This window comes from Sciurus carolinensis, chromosome 13, assembly GCF_902686445.1.
Source record: "Sciurus carolinensis chromosome 13, mSciCar1.2, whole genome shotgun sequence".
NCBI lineage: Eukaryota > Metazoa > Chordata > Mammalia > Rodentia > Sciuridae > Sciurus > Sciurus carolinensis.
The window spans coordinates 62,936,402-62,953,317 of record NC_062225.1 but is presented as its reverse complement, the minus strand read 5'-3'; the positions used below and the strand labels follow the sequence as shown (position 1 = coordinate 62,953,317).

The 16,916-nt window shown below is 34.6% G+C and overlaps 2 protein-coding genes across 3 annotated transcripts in view; one reads left to right on the top strand and one right to left on the bottom strand.

Annotated features, from left to right (window-relative positions):
- Positions 1–16,916, bottom strand: part of Sos1 (SOS Ras/Rac guanine nucleotide exchange factor 1) — a 124,973-nt gene that overhangs the window by 8,632 nt on the left and 99,425 nt on the right. For both annotated transcript variants that reach the window (XM_047523075.1, XM_047523076.1), the window contains 5 exons: positions 14,222–14,384; positions 13,599–13,716; positions 6,195–6,367; positions 5,869–5,985; positions 4,331–4,595 (listed from right to left, as the gene is read on the bottom strand). In XM_047523075.1, coding sequence (XP_047379031.1) covers positions 4,331–4,595; positions 5,869–5,985; positions 6,195–6,367; positions 13,599–13,716; positions 14,222–14,384 — 836 coding nt within the window. The remainder of the gene's footprint in view (positions 1–4,330; positions 4,596–5,868; positions 5,986–6,194; positions 6,368–13,598; positions 13,717–14,221; positions 14,385–16,916) is intronic.
- Arhgef33 (Rho guanine nucleotide exchange factor 33) overlaps positions 1–16,916 on the top strand; it is a 116,404-nt gene that overhangs the window by 92,805 nt on the left and 6,683 nt on the right. The gene's annotated exons all lie outside the window — the stretch shown is intronic.

The window sequence follows — 16,916 nt, the reverse complement described above, 5'->3', positions numbered from 1 at the left end:
TTTCCATATGTACTGATACTTATTTGGAACTAAGTAGAGCAATTCAGCTTATTCTAAGAAGTTCTTTCGCAGAAGATTAATTCATTTTTGGATCAGGGATGTAACTCAGTGTAGAGTACTTGCCTAGCATGTGCAAGGACCCTAGGTCCAGTCTCCAGCATTGCAAAAAGACAAAGATAAATAATAAAAATAAATTAATATTTTTACTCTGAAATTACATGAAATAGCTGTTCTATCAATGACTTTCTTCATGATTACACACCTATGACAGAATAGGAACTAAGGGGATATCCAGCTCCAGTGTTTACCTACTTATGTATTTTCTTTTTATTTCCTGGAGATAAACTTCAAGAACATGGTAGTACACTTGGTAAAATACAAGTATTATTTAAAAAAAAAAAAAAAGGGCTGGGGAGATAGCTCAGTCAGTAGAGTGCTTGCCTTGCATGCACAAGGCCCTGGGTTTGATCCCCAGCACCGCAAAAAAAAAAAAAAAAAAAAAAAAAAAAGCTCATGACTGCTACAAACTGCAATGTTTTTGAAAAATTAATTATACATATGCATACAACATATGTATACAGATATAAACTTGTCTTTGATCATATATAGCACAGGCATAGATTCACACTTTTGGTAAATTTGGAGAACTCTGATTTCTAACTTTAACTGCTTGGTTTCACTGCCTGGAAAATGCTATTAAAAATATTTTAGAATTTTATATGCTATAATCAAGAAGTATATGTTAAACATTCTTACTGGCTATATACTGAACAAATTTATTGATGACTTAGGAATTAAATCCAATTAATTTTAAAAAGTAGTATTAGTAATTTTTTAAGTACAAATTAATTTTTTAAGTACTCAATCTTGGGGGCACATTAGAATCCCATGGGAAGCTTTAAAAAAATACCTATGCCCAGTTGCCAAAAATGCCACTCTAGCATGGGTTGAGCCTACGTATTTTTTTAAAGCTCCCTAATGGACTGTATTATAGTCAGGTTGAAACCACTGTTGAAGATATTCCCCAATTTATAAAGGAATCATTCTTGAAAAAGAAACAAGCCTTTTCCTATAAGGAAAAACATGATATAAATGATGGTTAACTTCTTTAATTCATAAAAGCCTGGTGATTACAAATGTGTTTGAGGTTAAAAACTCATCACCTACAACAGTCTTTCATGAAGAGTCTTGCATTCCAGCTTGGAATGTTTCACTATATCTTTTTCTTGCTGAAGCTTCCCCTACTAAGGGATGGTGATAAAGTTCATCTTTAGCATACAGACCAGGTCAGACCCTTTCGAAGTACCAGGCAATCTTTAAACAGGAAGGTAACAAGGGTATTTTATCATTCTCCTCTTTGCTATAGCAGCAGAAACAAAGCAGTATGTGAGTGGTTTTTCTTCTTTTCCCAGCCACTGTCAGAATCACCTCAAAGGTGGACTTGATCAGGGCAAGGTATGGAGTAGGGCTCCAGGTGTCAAGAATAGCTGTGGCAGCACTAAGTAGGTTCCCTGTCTGCCTTTAGCACAAAGCTTTCAATGACCATTCTTGCCTATTTTGAAGTCATCTTTCAGTATGACTGTACACTTTCCTAGAGAAGATGTGTAAGTGCTTAGTAAGGAGTAAGATATGAAAGACACTACTGAAAGAATTAATTATAGGCTTAAAAGTAGATTATTTTTGGGAAAAACTTTAAAAGGAAAAAAAACAGTGTTATAACAAATTCTAGTCAAACTTTGCCTGCTGACTTTTGAAAACTTTAGCTGTGGGACTTTCTGCTACTTTGTACTGAGTAGAATGTGTTCAGATGACAAGACTGCAGGTAAGCAGCTCTTTCCTGCAAAGCCAAGGGAAAAAATAAAGGAAGATACTGTCTGGTGGTAAGACAGTGGGTAGTAAGTTGAGACTCTGATGATCCCCCCAGCAGTAGGAGATCTTTTAGCAGAAGTTGAGTCAAAACCAGGTGAGTATTTTTATTCCCCACAGCTACTGATAAGTTTTAAGTAAGGGATTGACTGAGCACATGACCAGTTTTATACTATGCTGGATTATTTGATTTCAAAATCACTTATTTTCAGTTTTTACTAAAAGCAAAGGGAATAGTAAGAGGGGTTTTCTTTATCATAGAGCAATTGAGAAAACCCTCAAAGCTAAGGTTACAAAGTCTAATACCTGGAACAATGTTTTCTCTACTTGTTTAGTTGTTTAAGTCAACACTATTCCACTGCCACAGACAACAAAGCATTGATCCAGAGCACTGCATTCTGGAATGACTTCTTCCCTGTTTGACTAATTATTTAATGGTCTAATGCTAGCAGAGCAACTTAATATGCTTATCTCCTATTTTTTTCCACCTCTTCCATTTTTAGCAACTTAAACTAAGAGAAGTAGAATTTGTAATTGATGGCTTTTATGTGGCTTCAATAATTCATTTGTTTGGGGATCCTTAAATATGAACTTATAGCTATCTGTGTTAGGAAAAAAAATTCTACAAATAGCTAAATGGGTTCAACAAATAATGATTTTTGGTCAATTATACTGAAAGTACCTGTTTCATTTTACTTAATACAGCGGGGTATGTTGAGTTGATGAGAATAAATGAGATTTTTTTAACCTAGGGTCTATTAGAACTTATCAAAAATATATATCTGACAGCTTACTATGTATATAACATGACCCCATGATCCTCAGTTGTCAAATAAAGTCAAGACACAGTATTCTCACGACTAATACACTTTAGATGGTACAGAGACAAGACAAGAGTGCTGGGTAGTTACAAATGTAAGTACACCATAGGAAAAAAACAAATAGCATTCTGGATCAAATCCCAAAATAACATATCTCCAAAGAATTACTTAAAGTTGACTTTTAGTTAGATTCTCTGAGCTGGAAAAACCTTAAAAATCTAATTTAAAAATCTAATTTTGCCCTTAGAAGGTGCAGAGAAAGTATTTTATCTAAAGTCAGAAAGCTTACTAGCACACTGGAGTGACAAATCAGGATTTTTTAAAATACTTTTTTAGATGTTGATAGACCTTTATTTTATTCGTTTATTTATATGTGGTGATGAGAATCAAACCCAGTGCCTCATATATGCTAGGCAAGTGCTTCACAACCCCAACCCACGAATCAGGATTTTTAACTCAGGGTCAGTACTTCTTGATTTCTACCTCCATAATAATGTCATGCTGCCCCCAGTATTAAATCTTGTTATGTTAAATACTAGGGTAGAATCTGATCAGCACATCAAGACAGCCAATGAGAAGAGCATGTGGAAGTAGTCATGAGAGGGTTAGAAATGACTGGATTCAAGTTTTGATTTAATAATGAACAAATGAAAAAGGTGATGTGTTCTTAAAAGAGCCTTAAAATGCCACATGACATTGATCAGAAAATTAGTGTCAATCAAGATTTAAAAGACAGCCTCTTCAAAGGGCTAGACCTGAGCTGTACAGTTCTGTAGTCACATGTAATTAATGAACATCTGTCTGTGGCTTGTCCAAACGGAGATGTGTTCTAAGTGTAAAATGCACTGAAATTTAAAGATTTTTTTTTTTTTTGGCGGGGGGATGTAAAATGTCTTAGTGATAAATTTTTATATTGACTTCATGTTGGAATGACAGTATTTTTGATATGCTGGGTCAAATATCTTGTTAAAGTTAGTTTCACTTATTCAAGTTATATATGTTGCTCTCATGTTTCTGTTGGACAGTGCTGATCTAGAAATAAGAGAGGGATAAGCAACAGTATGCTGCTATTGAGATTTGTATAGCTGTGCCAAAAAGCACAGGTAGCATACGAGCAGGCACAGCATGCCATCAGAGAACCATCGGTAAGCTAAGGAAAGGGTAGGTAGGAGTCTGAATTTGATACACTGCAAAATTTGAAGCTACTGCAGAATTTGGTGGGGGAGGGAATGATATTCAACTTTGAATATCATTCAACTATATAATATTCAACTATAATAATTTTGTAGGTAGCATTGAAAACACAGGACATTCCTTACAGATTTTTAAGAGTGAATTTTGTTTCCTCTTTAGAAGAGATGCATTTAGAATACTCAAAGTTTACCAATTTTACCACCAAGCTTTATACAGTAAAGTATAATAAATTTAAAGAGGGCTATTTCAGCAGGTTTTAAAACATTTTAAGTTGCTGGAGTTTAGAATTTGTTTAAACTAATTATCTTTTGGAACAGTATTTGACTTGTGTACAAGTTCGCACGTGCACACACACATATACACACAAAATCACAGAGATTCTTTTTTAAAAACCTCTAGCACCATAATTTTAAGAATTGTTTTAAAACACTTAAAATTTTAGCACCTACTTGAATGAAAAGGGCTCGAATGATCAGAATCAAACACGCTGCAAACATCTGTGGTACTGGAAGCACCAGAAGCAGGAGGAGGTGTTAGTGGTGTTCTTGGAGAATTTGGTGCAGATGCTGTACTTTCTGTCTCACTTTCAGGGATCCTACTATAACTGATTTTTCTTGGCTCCTGCTGTAGAGGTGTGGGATGCCTCATGGTACCTGGTCTTGGGTTTGATGGACGAACACCAGGAGATTTTAGAGGGTAGCTGTATTTTTTTGGCTGTAGACATATGAAAAGAAACAATACTTAAAACACTATGGTAGAAAGAAAAGTTTTTCTACCTGGTATAATTCAACTAAATAGCTAGGAAAACCATAATTCACTAGTAAGGAAATTACATAATGATGAAAGTATCCTAGTTAAAGCATTACTATTCCATTTTGCTGAAACTTTGGTTATCTAAATTGTTAGAAAATGAGTTTCTTTAACTGAGTTAGTCCTATAAATAGAAGAACAGATGTTAGAAATTTTTCTAAAATATATTGTATATTTTCATCGTTATTTTGGGGATGGGAGTACTGGGGATTTAACACATGGTGCTTTACCACTGAGCTACATCTCCACTCACCCCCCCCCCTTTTTTTTTTTAATTTTATTTTGAGACAAGGTCTTGCTGAGTTACTTTGGCTGGCCTCAAACTTGCAATCCTCCTGTTTTAACCTCCTGAGTAGCTGAGATTATAAGTATGCACCACCTCTCCCAGCTTTTCCTTTTTCCTGGCTTTTAAAACAGACTGTTTTGAGTAAATTGAATCTTGCTGGAAAAGTCAGGATCACCAAGATGAATTTCAGTACCTTACTATGCTATAATACAGTAATGACATTAAGACAATTTGGACTATTTATAAAAGCATTAAGTTGCCCAACTTTCCATCTGTGTATATGTTAATTTTATGGCATTTTCCTTTCTCACTGATATCAGTGTGCCTCAGTGAAGTAGCCTAGATACATATTTCCAATTTGCTGTCTTTAATTTGTTCTATTAAAAACTGTTTTAGGGCTTGAAAAATTTACCTGTGGGCAACTGCATATGCTTTAGTTCATGGACACTATGAAATTTATCTTGACCACTTAGAAACCATTTATGTTTATTTCCTGATTCTTGACTTTCTTATTAACAAGAGAACATATTCAGATCAGTGAGGTGATGATAATGTACATAAACTTGGCTAGGCACTGATAGTAATACAAAACAATGGAACTATTGGAAAGTGTCCTTAGCCAAACCTGATATTTCTATGGCTAATGACTCATGGTTAACAGTTCTAATTATTACTTTTTTTTTAAAGTCCCAAGTAAATATATTTATTATAAGTGAATTAGTATAAACTCATTAAATTTCTGGCAATTAAAATCACATGTGCATTTTACCTCTGAGTATCTTTATGGTAAACTAATCTACATAACACTTATGGTAGTGATGACATCGCCAGATGTAGATGACAACCACAAAAAAGTATATAGATATAAAAGAAATGTAGATGAATGCTTACAAATCTTGGGAGAGGCTTAGGGTTCCGTGGTTCTATTTCTAGGGATTTATTGAAAAGATAATCTGTAAATTCTTTCTCCATGCTATTTCCCATTGGATTCAAGTTTTCAAAGAACCTCTAAAGTAAATGCAAAGAAATAATTAATATTCAATATTTTAAATTCAGTTTGAAATTCACAAAAATAACTTAGGAAAACATTTAACTTAAGAAAATTGAATTATTTATTTTATCTTTTATTTCCTTTTTCTCTACAAAATAAACCTGGCTATTTTATCAGGCATTTCATAAACTTAATAAGAATTATTTATCCTCATAATTCAACTTACTTTGATATCTGATTCTACTCGTAAACAATAAGGCTGATTTTGGTACTGCTGGATCTCTCCTGTTATTTCTGCTACTTTCCTTCTTTTGCTAAAGTTTATAAGCTCTTTTCCATGTCTTTTTAGGACCTCAGGGTTGCCTTCTTCTGTTTTCAAGATATTAGTGAGATAAATTCCTAGAAGATATAATGAAATTGTTTCAAGGATAAAGAAGGAAAAAGCAAGTTGTTTCTTTTTTCCCCACATTAATTGTGGGCATATACATTGTACTCAGTCATCATAACTAAAGAATCAAGGCTCAGATTTCCATGCTAAGAAAAATAACAAGTTCAGAAAATATCAAGGGAGTTTTGTAAGTATCAAATTCTTCTGTGAAAGACTTAAATTTTATAATGTCCAAGGAAAAGAGGAGACCAAGTTCAAGTTTAATAAAATTAATAGATTTTTTAAGAAGAATAACTAATTTTTTCACACCCCTCAAATCATTGTTATTTGATTAAATCACTTTGGTTAAAGGAACTTTAAGAATAACTATGTGATTAATGGCACTTATTTTTGACAAAATGCTAAACTCAGAGGATCACGTTTTCTGCTTACTCAATTCTTGAGGTCCCATAAGAGGTTGTTAGGATTTGCAATTCAGAGGTAATCCTGTTTGGACAGGCTTACTTCATGGAAATGTGGAAGGATCTGCAAGCCTATCAAACAAAGGACTGACATAATTTATATATATTCTGGTCTTCAGTACTTCCAGATTTAGTGTCAATCTGGTAGTTGAGCTCCTGTTTCCCCATCACTGCAGGTTGTGCACTGGGTGGGGAGGAGAATGAACAAAATAATAGGCACTTCAGCTGTTTCATCCAGTCCTTTGGCACCAAGAGCACTTTAGTTCCTTTCCTGTCTAGTACAAAGGTTCTGGAACCAGCTCTTCTGCTTTCTACTTGTGTGATATTATGTAAATTCCTTTGCCTCTTTGTAAGTCAGTTATCTCATCTGTAAAATAAGGTAGGAAGGGTGCTGTGAGAAATAAATGAAAGAATTCTGATATGGTTTAGAATAGGGCCTAACAAAAAGTAAGCATTAATTAGCTTCCATTGTGACTGTTATGCCCTTATTGTGTCTTTCCCTATTTTCGTATGTTTCTGCCCTCTCTTCCCAAAGTACTGACTGCTGCTTTGGGCAGAAGACAAGGGTGTGGGTATCTGAATTCATTCACTCAATAAAATGCATGAAGTTTTGGCTGTATGTCAAGTACTGCATTAGGTACTGCAGATACAAAGATGAAAAAAAACACAGGCCCTGATCCCAAGGGAGTCGAAAGCTTTGAATGTGGATCGCTAAGGTGCAATTTGGTAAGTGCTGTATTAGGAGGTGCTATATTAATATTAATGCATAAGATTCTACAAGAGAACAAAGGAGGTATACCTTACCCTGCCTTGAGCTAGTGGGATTAGAAAAAGCATTACAGATGAGGTAATGCTTAGAATAAGTCTCAAAAACAGAACAGAAGTTTAATAAGTAGAATAAGATAGAGGGCATTCTAAGCAAAGCAGCAATGTGTACAATGATTTGCGATGAAGTTTGGAAGGCATACTGAGAGACAGCATGCTGTTTGGTATGGCTGGATCACAGAGATTTGGTGTGTGGCGTTAAAGAAGAGTGGCAAGGTGGAGGGCAGACATAGACAAGGGCTAGATCAGTGGTTCTAAATGCATCTGTGGTAAAGGCACAATTTAAACATTAGAATTTTTGGCCACGTTCTTAAAAAGATTAAATGATTCAAATCATTACAGAATAAGTCAGCAATAATAATGATTGACATAGATGTCTGTTTTGTTGTATGTGTGTGTGGTACTAGGGACTGAATCCAGGGTCACTCTACCACTGAGCTATCTCCCCCGCCCTTTTTATTTGAGACAGGGTCTCAGTAAGTTGTCCAGGGTGGTCCTGAATTTGCAATCCTCCTGCCTCAGTTTCTCTGGTAGCTAGGATTACAGGCATGCACCACTATGCCCAGCTTTATTTAGTTTTAAAAAGCATTCAGTTTGCTGGGCATGGTAGCACATGCCTGTAATCCCAGCAGCTCCAGTGGCTGAGGCAAGAGGATTCTGAGTTCAAAGCCAGCCTCAGCAACTCAGCGAGGCCCTAAGCAACTCAGTGAGCTCTGTCTCTAAATAAAATATTAAAAAGGGCTGGGGTGTAGCTCAATAGTTAAGTGCTCCCTGGGTTCAATTCCTGGTACAAAAAAAGGGGGGGGGGCAGTTATTGAATGAATTAGTTGTGTTGTCTTTCTCAGTACCTAGGCCACTCTTCATGACACATTCATTTATAAGACAAAGTTACTGTGTGTTCTAGTAAGTACAGGCTCTTTTACTTTCGGTCAGTTATAGTCTTTATACAAACTGCATGATCTATTTAGCTCAATGTTTTGTCTCACAAACATGTATATTCAATGGCAGCCAAAATTAACTTTCCATATTAGTCACAAACTGATGGCCCACCCATGAAGTTTGTGCATGGTAGCATCTGGACTTTTGTTTAAAAAGCTTCACTTTTATCCAGGAGATAAACAGGGAATTATTAGCATCTTTGCATTCTAGGCTGACATGAGCTGCATGGAAAACCAGGGAAGAGCAGTTAGCAAGCTATCAATAGGTTTGTGAGATGATGAGGGCTGCCCTAGGGTCTGTGGGGATATAAGGGAGGGGGATAAATATCTCATAAGTAGCCCCTGTCCCCTAAACTTAGTAACTGGCTTTGGTAAGGGGTGGGAGCAGAGGAAAAAATTGTCCGAGTTTGTACTTGGGTGACTGAATGGGTGGTACAATGACCACCATTGGGAATGCAGGGGGCATAATAAGTTCATGGAATGTCACAGGTGTTAAAAGTACACTTGAATGAAGTTTTTGTAAAAATGTTTACAAGTAGCACTTTGGGGAACAGTTCAGGATAAAATTTGGAAATTATTTTATGCCTAGTTGGTGGTTTATTAAAAGAGCAAATGACCATAGCAGCGGTGTCCAAATTTTATTGATCATCAGAGTTTAAAAAAATTCTCAATATATATATATTATATATAATTTTTGAACTAAAAATATAAAACCTGTGTGTATGAATAATACAGACCTGAATATTACATGTAACGAAGCTTAACTTTTTCCTTCTTTTTTTAAAAAATATATCAATAGAGGGTCTAGTTAGTCCTGTGTTTCAACAGATCATTTTCTATATCCTACTCTGAAGACTGCTCTGGCATTGTTCTTGGGAGAGAAAAAGCAGAGCATTAGGACATAAATAACAAAGAGGGCCGAGGTTTTACCATTTTTGCCGATGTCTTTCCCAACCTCCCAGGAAAAAGTGACTGCTCAGACTTCTAGGTTCCCACAGTACTTTGTCCACACTTCAGTTTACACATTTCTACAATACAATGTTATACTTACAACACAATACTGTAATTTAATTTTTCTGCTCTTTCAAGAGAATAGAAACTCTGGGGCTATGTCTTATTTGTCCATTCTCAGCACCTAGCCCTGAGCCTAGCACATACAGGAATTCAACAAATGTTACTGAATGAATGAAAGAAGCATGTTATTTCACAGCAGAAGAGAGAACATTTGGAGACTTAGACTAGTGTGTGAGAGACATACAGTCAATTCTAAAACAGCAAGAAAGCAAGAGTGGAGATGAAACAAATTTACAAAAAAAAAAAAGAAAAGAAAAGAAAAAAAAGAAACAGGAAATGAAGAGCAAAGCCAAATTTTACAGGCTTGGATATTGGTGCACAGATGAGAAATTTGATTGAAGTATGTCCTTTTCCTCAGAGGAAATGTTGTTTCCATATATTTAGATAGACTTAAAGTTGAGAAATAGACCAAAAAAGTGTTCCAGACCTTTTTAAGGAAAAATTGTCCTATTTTTTTTCTGTAAATACTGGCAGTTCTAGCAAAAGAGTAAGAATTCTGGTAAGATGATACAGGAAGTGGAAGTGTTATTACTACCCCTACTGTCCCCCATAGAAGAGGAAAAACTGTATCCAGAATTATAGGTTACAACCTGGAAAGAGTTTCTATAAATTTTCATATAGAAAAGTGGAATTACCTACTGGATCAAAACCATAAGAGCCTGCCTGGATAGTTTCTGAGACTGATAACCTTCAGTTTGAAAATAGCAAAGATCTTCGTAGAGCAGCAGAACTGACCGGGATGGTTTCAGATAAACTAGTTAACAGAGCAGAAGCTCAATAACCAGGAAAATGAAGTTTGGCAGGTGGGTCAATATTGTTATCCAGAATTTAGGGTGGCAAAAGGTCCTTGGAAAAACAGTAGAATTAATAATTTTTTAAAAAGTGACAAAATCAGAGAATAAGTAAAGATCTTTTTGGGAAAAAAAAAAGCAAATTCAAGTAAAAGAAGTAATTAAAAATAGAAATGGAAAAAAATGTTATAAATAGAAACAAAATTTTTACAGATATAATTGAATGCTAGTATTTTTACTTTTATCTTCCTGGTTTTGGGGATCAAATCCAGGGCCTCACACATGCTAGGTAAACACTCTACTACATTCCCCAATATGCTAGTAGTTTTAAAATAATGGAACAATTCTGTAACAAGAAAGATCTTTTCTTAAAATGACAAAAAGCATCGAATCAAGCAAGCACCAAAATTTGATCTTTTCCTGATGAACTGATATCTTTTTAAAAGATTTTTTTAAACATTTCATTGGGAAGTTAATGACCAATTCTATAAGGCATAACTTAGAAAGAAGATCAAAGGAAAAGATACTGGGTCATTATTTGTTGATGTATTAAACATTTAGAAAAGTATTCTTCCAAATTGATTGTTGCAGTTGTATTTGGGGGCATCTGCTCTTCCCTGCCACACCTCACCAAATTCATAAGTTCATTTGGAAATGTAGAAAGACAAAACTGGCAAAGAAAATACTGAAAAAACTAAGAACCAACTTGATCATATATGAGAACACTATGTAGCAGGATTTCTCTGCCTTGGTACCACTCTTGAAGCAGATACTTCTTTATTATGGGGGATTGTCCTGTGCACTGTAGGACGTTAGCAACATTCCTGACCTCTACTCACTAGATCCCTGTAGCATCATCCAATTAAGACAATATAAAATGTCTCTAGACATTGCCCAGTGCTCCCTGAGAATCAATGATTATAAAATGACAATCATTACAGTTATGGCACTAGTATAAGAAATCAGTGAGAGACAGTATATATTAAAGAAGGAAATAAATAGGGAAAAATAAGAATTGTTCAGTATGCGTGGGTGAACAAACAACAATTTGGTAGAGAAACAAATTTAAGTATTTCATATGACATCTAAAAGAGACTTCAGTTTCATAAAAGGGTTAAGTATAATTTTTAAAACTAAATGATAAAAAGCTAGGGGAAAATATGATTAAATATTAAATTACTAGCTTAGATGAACTTTCTAAGGTTTCTGTCCTTAGAATCCATAGAAATCATAAAGGGAAAGATGAATATATTATAGAATTTGAAATTAATGTATGTTAGTTAATACAAATAAAAGGAAGATTGGTAAGAATATTTTCAGCAAACAAGAAAAAGGACACAGTCAAGGAACACAAACATTAAGCAAAAGTATGAAAAAATGCCCACAGTAAGCAAAGAATGGAAATCATTACAACAATCAGGTATTAAATTTTAATCTGTGAAAATGACTTAAAAAACAAAAGAGGTACCTAAAGTTGGGAATAATGGAATGATATTTGCTTTGCTGTACACTTCTGAAGACAGCATAAGTAAAGGAGCATAGCCTCTTAGAAAGAACTTGGCAATACATATCAAGAATTAAAAACTGACAACTTTTAAAGTATGTAATTTTTCTTCTGGTTACCTATCACAACAGGATATTTTCACATATATAATAAAAGTATAAACAAAGACATAACATTATTTAGGAAGGGGAAAAAGCTGGAAACAATGTGATCATAAGGTAATGGTTAAATAAATTGTTATATTAACTTAATAGATTATATGGCCATTATAAATGATTATTGTGAAGAATAATAAAATACAATATACTTAGGATATGGTAGATTAAAAAGTAAACCTATATATATATATATATATATATATATGTATATGTTATATAATTACAATCATATACAATGTGCAAAGCAAAAAGATAAGAAGAAAATACAAAAGTGGTTGACTATAAAGCCTAACCAACAAAATATGAGAAATATGATACATTAATTGAGGAAAATATCAGGACGTAACCCTGCTAATATGTAGTGTAACTTAAAGCTACACAGAAAAAATTGTAGATGAGGAAAAGCCTAGGAGAAAATTTACCACATATTAAAAAGACTAAACATAAGATGTGTGATGGAGATCATAGTTTCACTAAGGATTCAGAAGAAGGGTCACAGAGCACACACACAGGCAGAGAAAAGAAGCCAATATCAAGGGGATACTGAAGATGTGAAATACAGGGAATTCATGACAGGAAGACAGAGGGACCTACAGAAAAGGAGTAGATTAAGATAGGATATTAAGTCTTAAAAGGAAGAAAAGGGCATATCCTTTCTTTGATACAAAAGTAGGGAAAAGGGTCAGTGAAGAAAATAAAATTTTGGTATGCTGAAGGTAAAATGGGCTCAAAGGCACATGCGCTATGATTTTTACTCGTGAAACTTTTTTAAAAAATCAGTTGTAAGTATGGATGAATTTGGTGGTGCCTTTTCTGTAGCATAGTTTATTAAAATTCAATGGAGGGGCTGGGGAGATAGCTCAGTCGGTAGAGTGCTTGCCTTGTAAGCACAAGGCCCTGGGTTCGAACCCCAGCACTCAAAAAAAAAAAAAAAAAAATTCAATGGAAAAGGTTTCTATGAATATGAAAACATGAGTAAATATTATATAATATCTATGACTGCCCAAGATGGAAACAGAAAGTAAAATGTATATATAGGTTGAGTATCCCTTATATGAAACATTTGGGATCAGAAATGTTTTAGATTTTAGATATTTTAGCATTTGGGATATTTGCATATAATGAGATATCTTGGGTATAGGACCCAAGTCCAAACATAAAATCATTTATATTTCATGATTCCTTTATAACATAGCCTGAAGGTAACTTATACAATATTTCTAACGTCTACATTTTGACTGTGACCCCTGTATGAAGTCACATATGGAATTTTCCCCTCGTGGTATCTCAGAAGATATTGGGCTTCATCTTTTAAAGTCCTAATAGAAAAAAATTCTCAAGGAATTCAGGTGCTAAATATTTTCTGCTGGCATAGTACTCATGTCTGTACTCAGATATTTAATTAAGTGTCTTGTTACACACACACACACACACACACACACACACACACATACACATAAACATAATAAAAACTCGGGAAGAAATCCTTACCAAAGAAAGGCACACATGGTGGATTAATAGACCTGAGTTTTGCCAAATATTTCTTATAGTGATCTTCACTCAATTCATGAGCTTCTTCTAAAATTTTCTTTTGGCGACTTGGTATTTGCTGTAGGGAAAAGAAAAATGAGAGAGCCTAAGTTTATAAACAGAATTACTGGCCTTGCTTAAAAAAAAAAAAAAAAAAAAGTCAGATAATAATAAAGCCCAAACACAACAATATCAATTTTACTCCAAGAATGTAATATATTTCGAATAAACTATCTCTACAGACTCTAGTATAAACAGAGAGAGAGAGAGAGAGAGATATAAAGAGAGAATATCTTGGCCATTTCTCACACAATTATGTGTGCATTTAATTGTACGCTATGATACATATTAAGTAAATTTTTTATCCCTTCTAAGCTGGGACCTGCAAATACATTTTAATGAGAGTGCCTCATTTTGAAAGAGCAAACAATTGATTGCAAAATTTACAGATATCCCCCATCTTTTAATGTGCTGCTGAAAAGACAGTTGACACATTCAAAGATTAAAGATCACAATTGTCAACATCCTGATTTTTATGATAGGCAATGGAAGTTCATTTAAAAAAAACACACGTACAAACCTACCTCAAATGTGTGGTCTAGTCTGTAAACAGGTGATGAGTTCATAGCACTGACAACTTCAAGGACACCATTAAAGTTGTTTAGTTCTTGAAAGACTTGGAGAATCTCAATTATTCGACTCACCACAGCTACTCTTTCTTCTAAGTTTTCAGTTTCTACAATACATCTATGATCAAAATCAACAACAAAAAAATTAAAAATTAAATATTTGGAATTTTTCCAAAACTGGTATGGTTTTAAAAAAGTGAATACAAAAATCTAGAGTGTGGGGAGGAGTGGCTATTGTATGACTTCAGAGAAAACACATTCCAAGTGACAGACAGAAGGAGACTGGAAGGTAAGGCAGTCCTTCCAGCCAGGCTTGTGGCAATTTTCTGTTCCTTAGACTGCTAGTTAGTCAAACATCTTTCTGCTGTGCACCCTCTATCAGTGTTCAAATGAATTGGTGATTCTAGTATCTTGTTGAACGTATACAAATCTTTGTAACTTAGGTGTTCTAGGGGAATGTAAAATTCAAGAATTTTGTTGCCTTATAATCTTTATCTAATTGCAAGATACTAGTGATTAATGCTTAATTTCTTTCTTTGACATATAAATTATTAGCTATATTTCTACAGACAGTTCTTAAAATAAGCATTATTATGTTAAAAAATTAGTGAAAGCACATTACCACAACTAAAAATAAAGTAAAAGTTACTTAGAAAAAAGTGAATGAAAAACTATGAAGACAAAGTATTTTACATTAGCCAGTTGTGGTGGCACATGCCTGTAATCCCAGGAGCTCAGGAGGCTGAGACAGGAGAATGGCAGGTTCCAAGACAGCCTCAGCAACTTAGCGAGGCTATAAGCAAACTAGTGAGACCCTCTCTCAAAATAAAAAATAAAAAGGGCTGGGGATGTGGCTCAGAGGTTAAGTGCCCTGGGTTCAATCTCTGGTACCAAAAAAAAAAAAAAAAAATTTATTTTACATTAAAATAGTGAGAATCCTTGATAAGTACATCTATATAACATATTTAGTATATAATAATATATATTACATATTAATATCGATATTATAAAATACACATTATATCTAGTGTATTTACTATATTTTACATATATACACATACCTCCCAGCAGATAACTAAAAATAAGTGTGCTGTGTTCAATAAAAGAAAATTAGTGAGCATTTAACTCTATGAGAATTTCTAGTTTATTAATCATAAAGAAAAAACATTTTAAGTTTAGTTTTTAATAATATAATATTAATAGTTTATAATTTAAGAAAAATTGTATATAAATGGAAAAATTAAATATAAATCAGTAGTAAACATTTTTTAAAATACAAAGTTGTAGATTTCATTATTCTCTAATCTCTGCCTCCCAGTTATAAAATTGCAATGAATTCTGGACTTAGGCATGATAATGCAAGGAGCTCCACTGAACTTCTTCAGTGAAACTTACTAAGACAAAGCCCCCCTTCCCCATCCAAAAATCCCCAACCAAAACCAACAAAATACCTCGCAACACAGAGTCTCTGGAAATGGCTCTAAGAGCAAATGGCAAATGAAGAAATATTTATTCAGGAAAACTTACAAAAGTTAGGTAAGACAAAGGAGAGTCTGTGGTATTTATTTTAACAAAGTAAGCCTGTTCCCTCCTCCTTCCTTCTGGAACTTCCATTCTAAACTGCTCCAGCCAAGAGTACTAGGCTCAAGCTGGAGACCTTTGCTCATGGGAGGAGCAGGACTTCCATAGTTTTCATGCTGCCTCCAGCTCTCTGTCTCCTATTGAGGTTAAGTCTGGGTTGATTACATTCTTTTGCCCAGCTCTCACTTATAGAATGGAGACTGTACTTGGTGTATGGAGGGCTAAGGACACTGAGAAAACAGCTGTTATTCTGGTTCCTAAACAGTGGTTCCATGGCAAAATAGGGGAGTAAGAGGACCTGAAGAAGCACCCTGCTCCTCAATCCCCCTCCACCCAAGATTCAGCAATAAGCTGCCAGAGTAGAAAGGTCACTCAGAAGCTGGTCATCTTCTGCTCCACAGACCAGTTTCAAACAGATAGCTCATAATCTCTTGCCATTTGCAAACAAAATATGGAAAGTTTAGACCCAAAGATGGTCTCAATAGTAGAAGTGGTGCTGAAAGGCAATGTGGGGAGATTCACAGTATAATGAAGGTAACAGTCTCAAATGTAGTCCAGTTAGTATGCAGGAGAGAACCAGGAAATGAGAGCTGAGAGGAGCCCTCCTCAGGTCAGCACAAATATGGAAGAGAGACCTCAGAAACTATTCCTTCCAAGAAGCCACAATTTGGATTCTAGTCACTGATTAAACAAAAAAGCAAGCAGCAATTCCAAGCTCTGAAAGGGAGGGGACGGTACTCAAGAGCTGCTATAATCTGTTATCTAAAATTTCAAGTTTCCCATAAAAAATTCCAAAAGTATACAATAGGAAAATATGACCCATACACCAGAATGAAAGTAGGGAACAGAAATTGCCTATAAGATGTTAGACTTAGAAAGATTTTAAAGTAGCCATTCTGAGTATGTTCGCAGAACTACAGGACAATATGATAAAGAAGTAAAGGAAGGTATGATTAAAACATGCATCAAAAGAGAATATCATTAGAGAGGTAGAAATTATAAAAAAAGAAAGAAAACTGAATAGAAATTCTGGGATTAGAAAGTACAGTAAAAAATTTGAAGGTCTGAG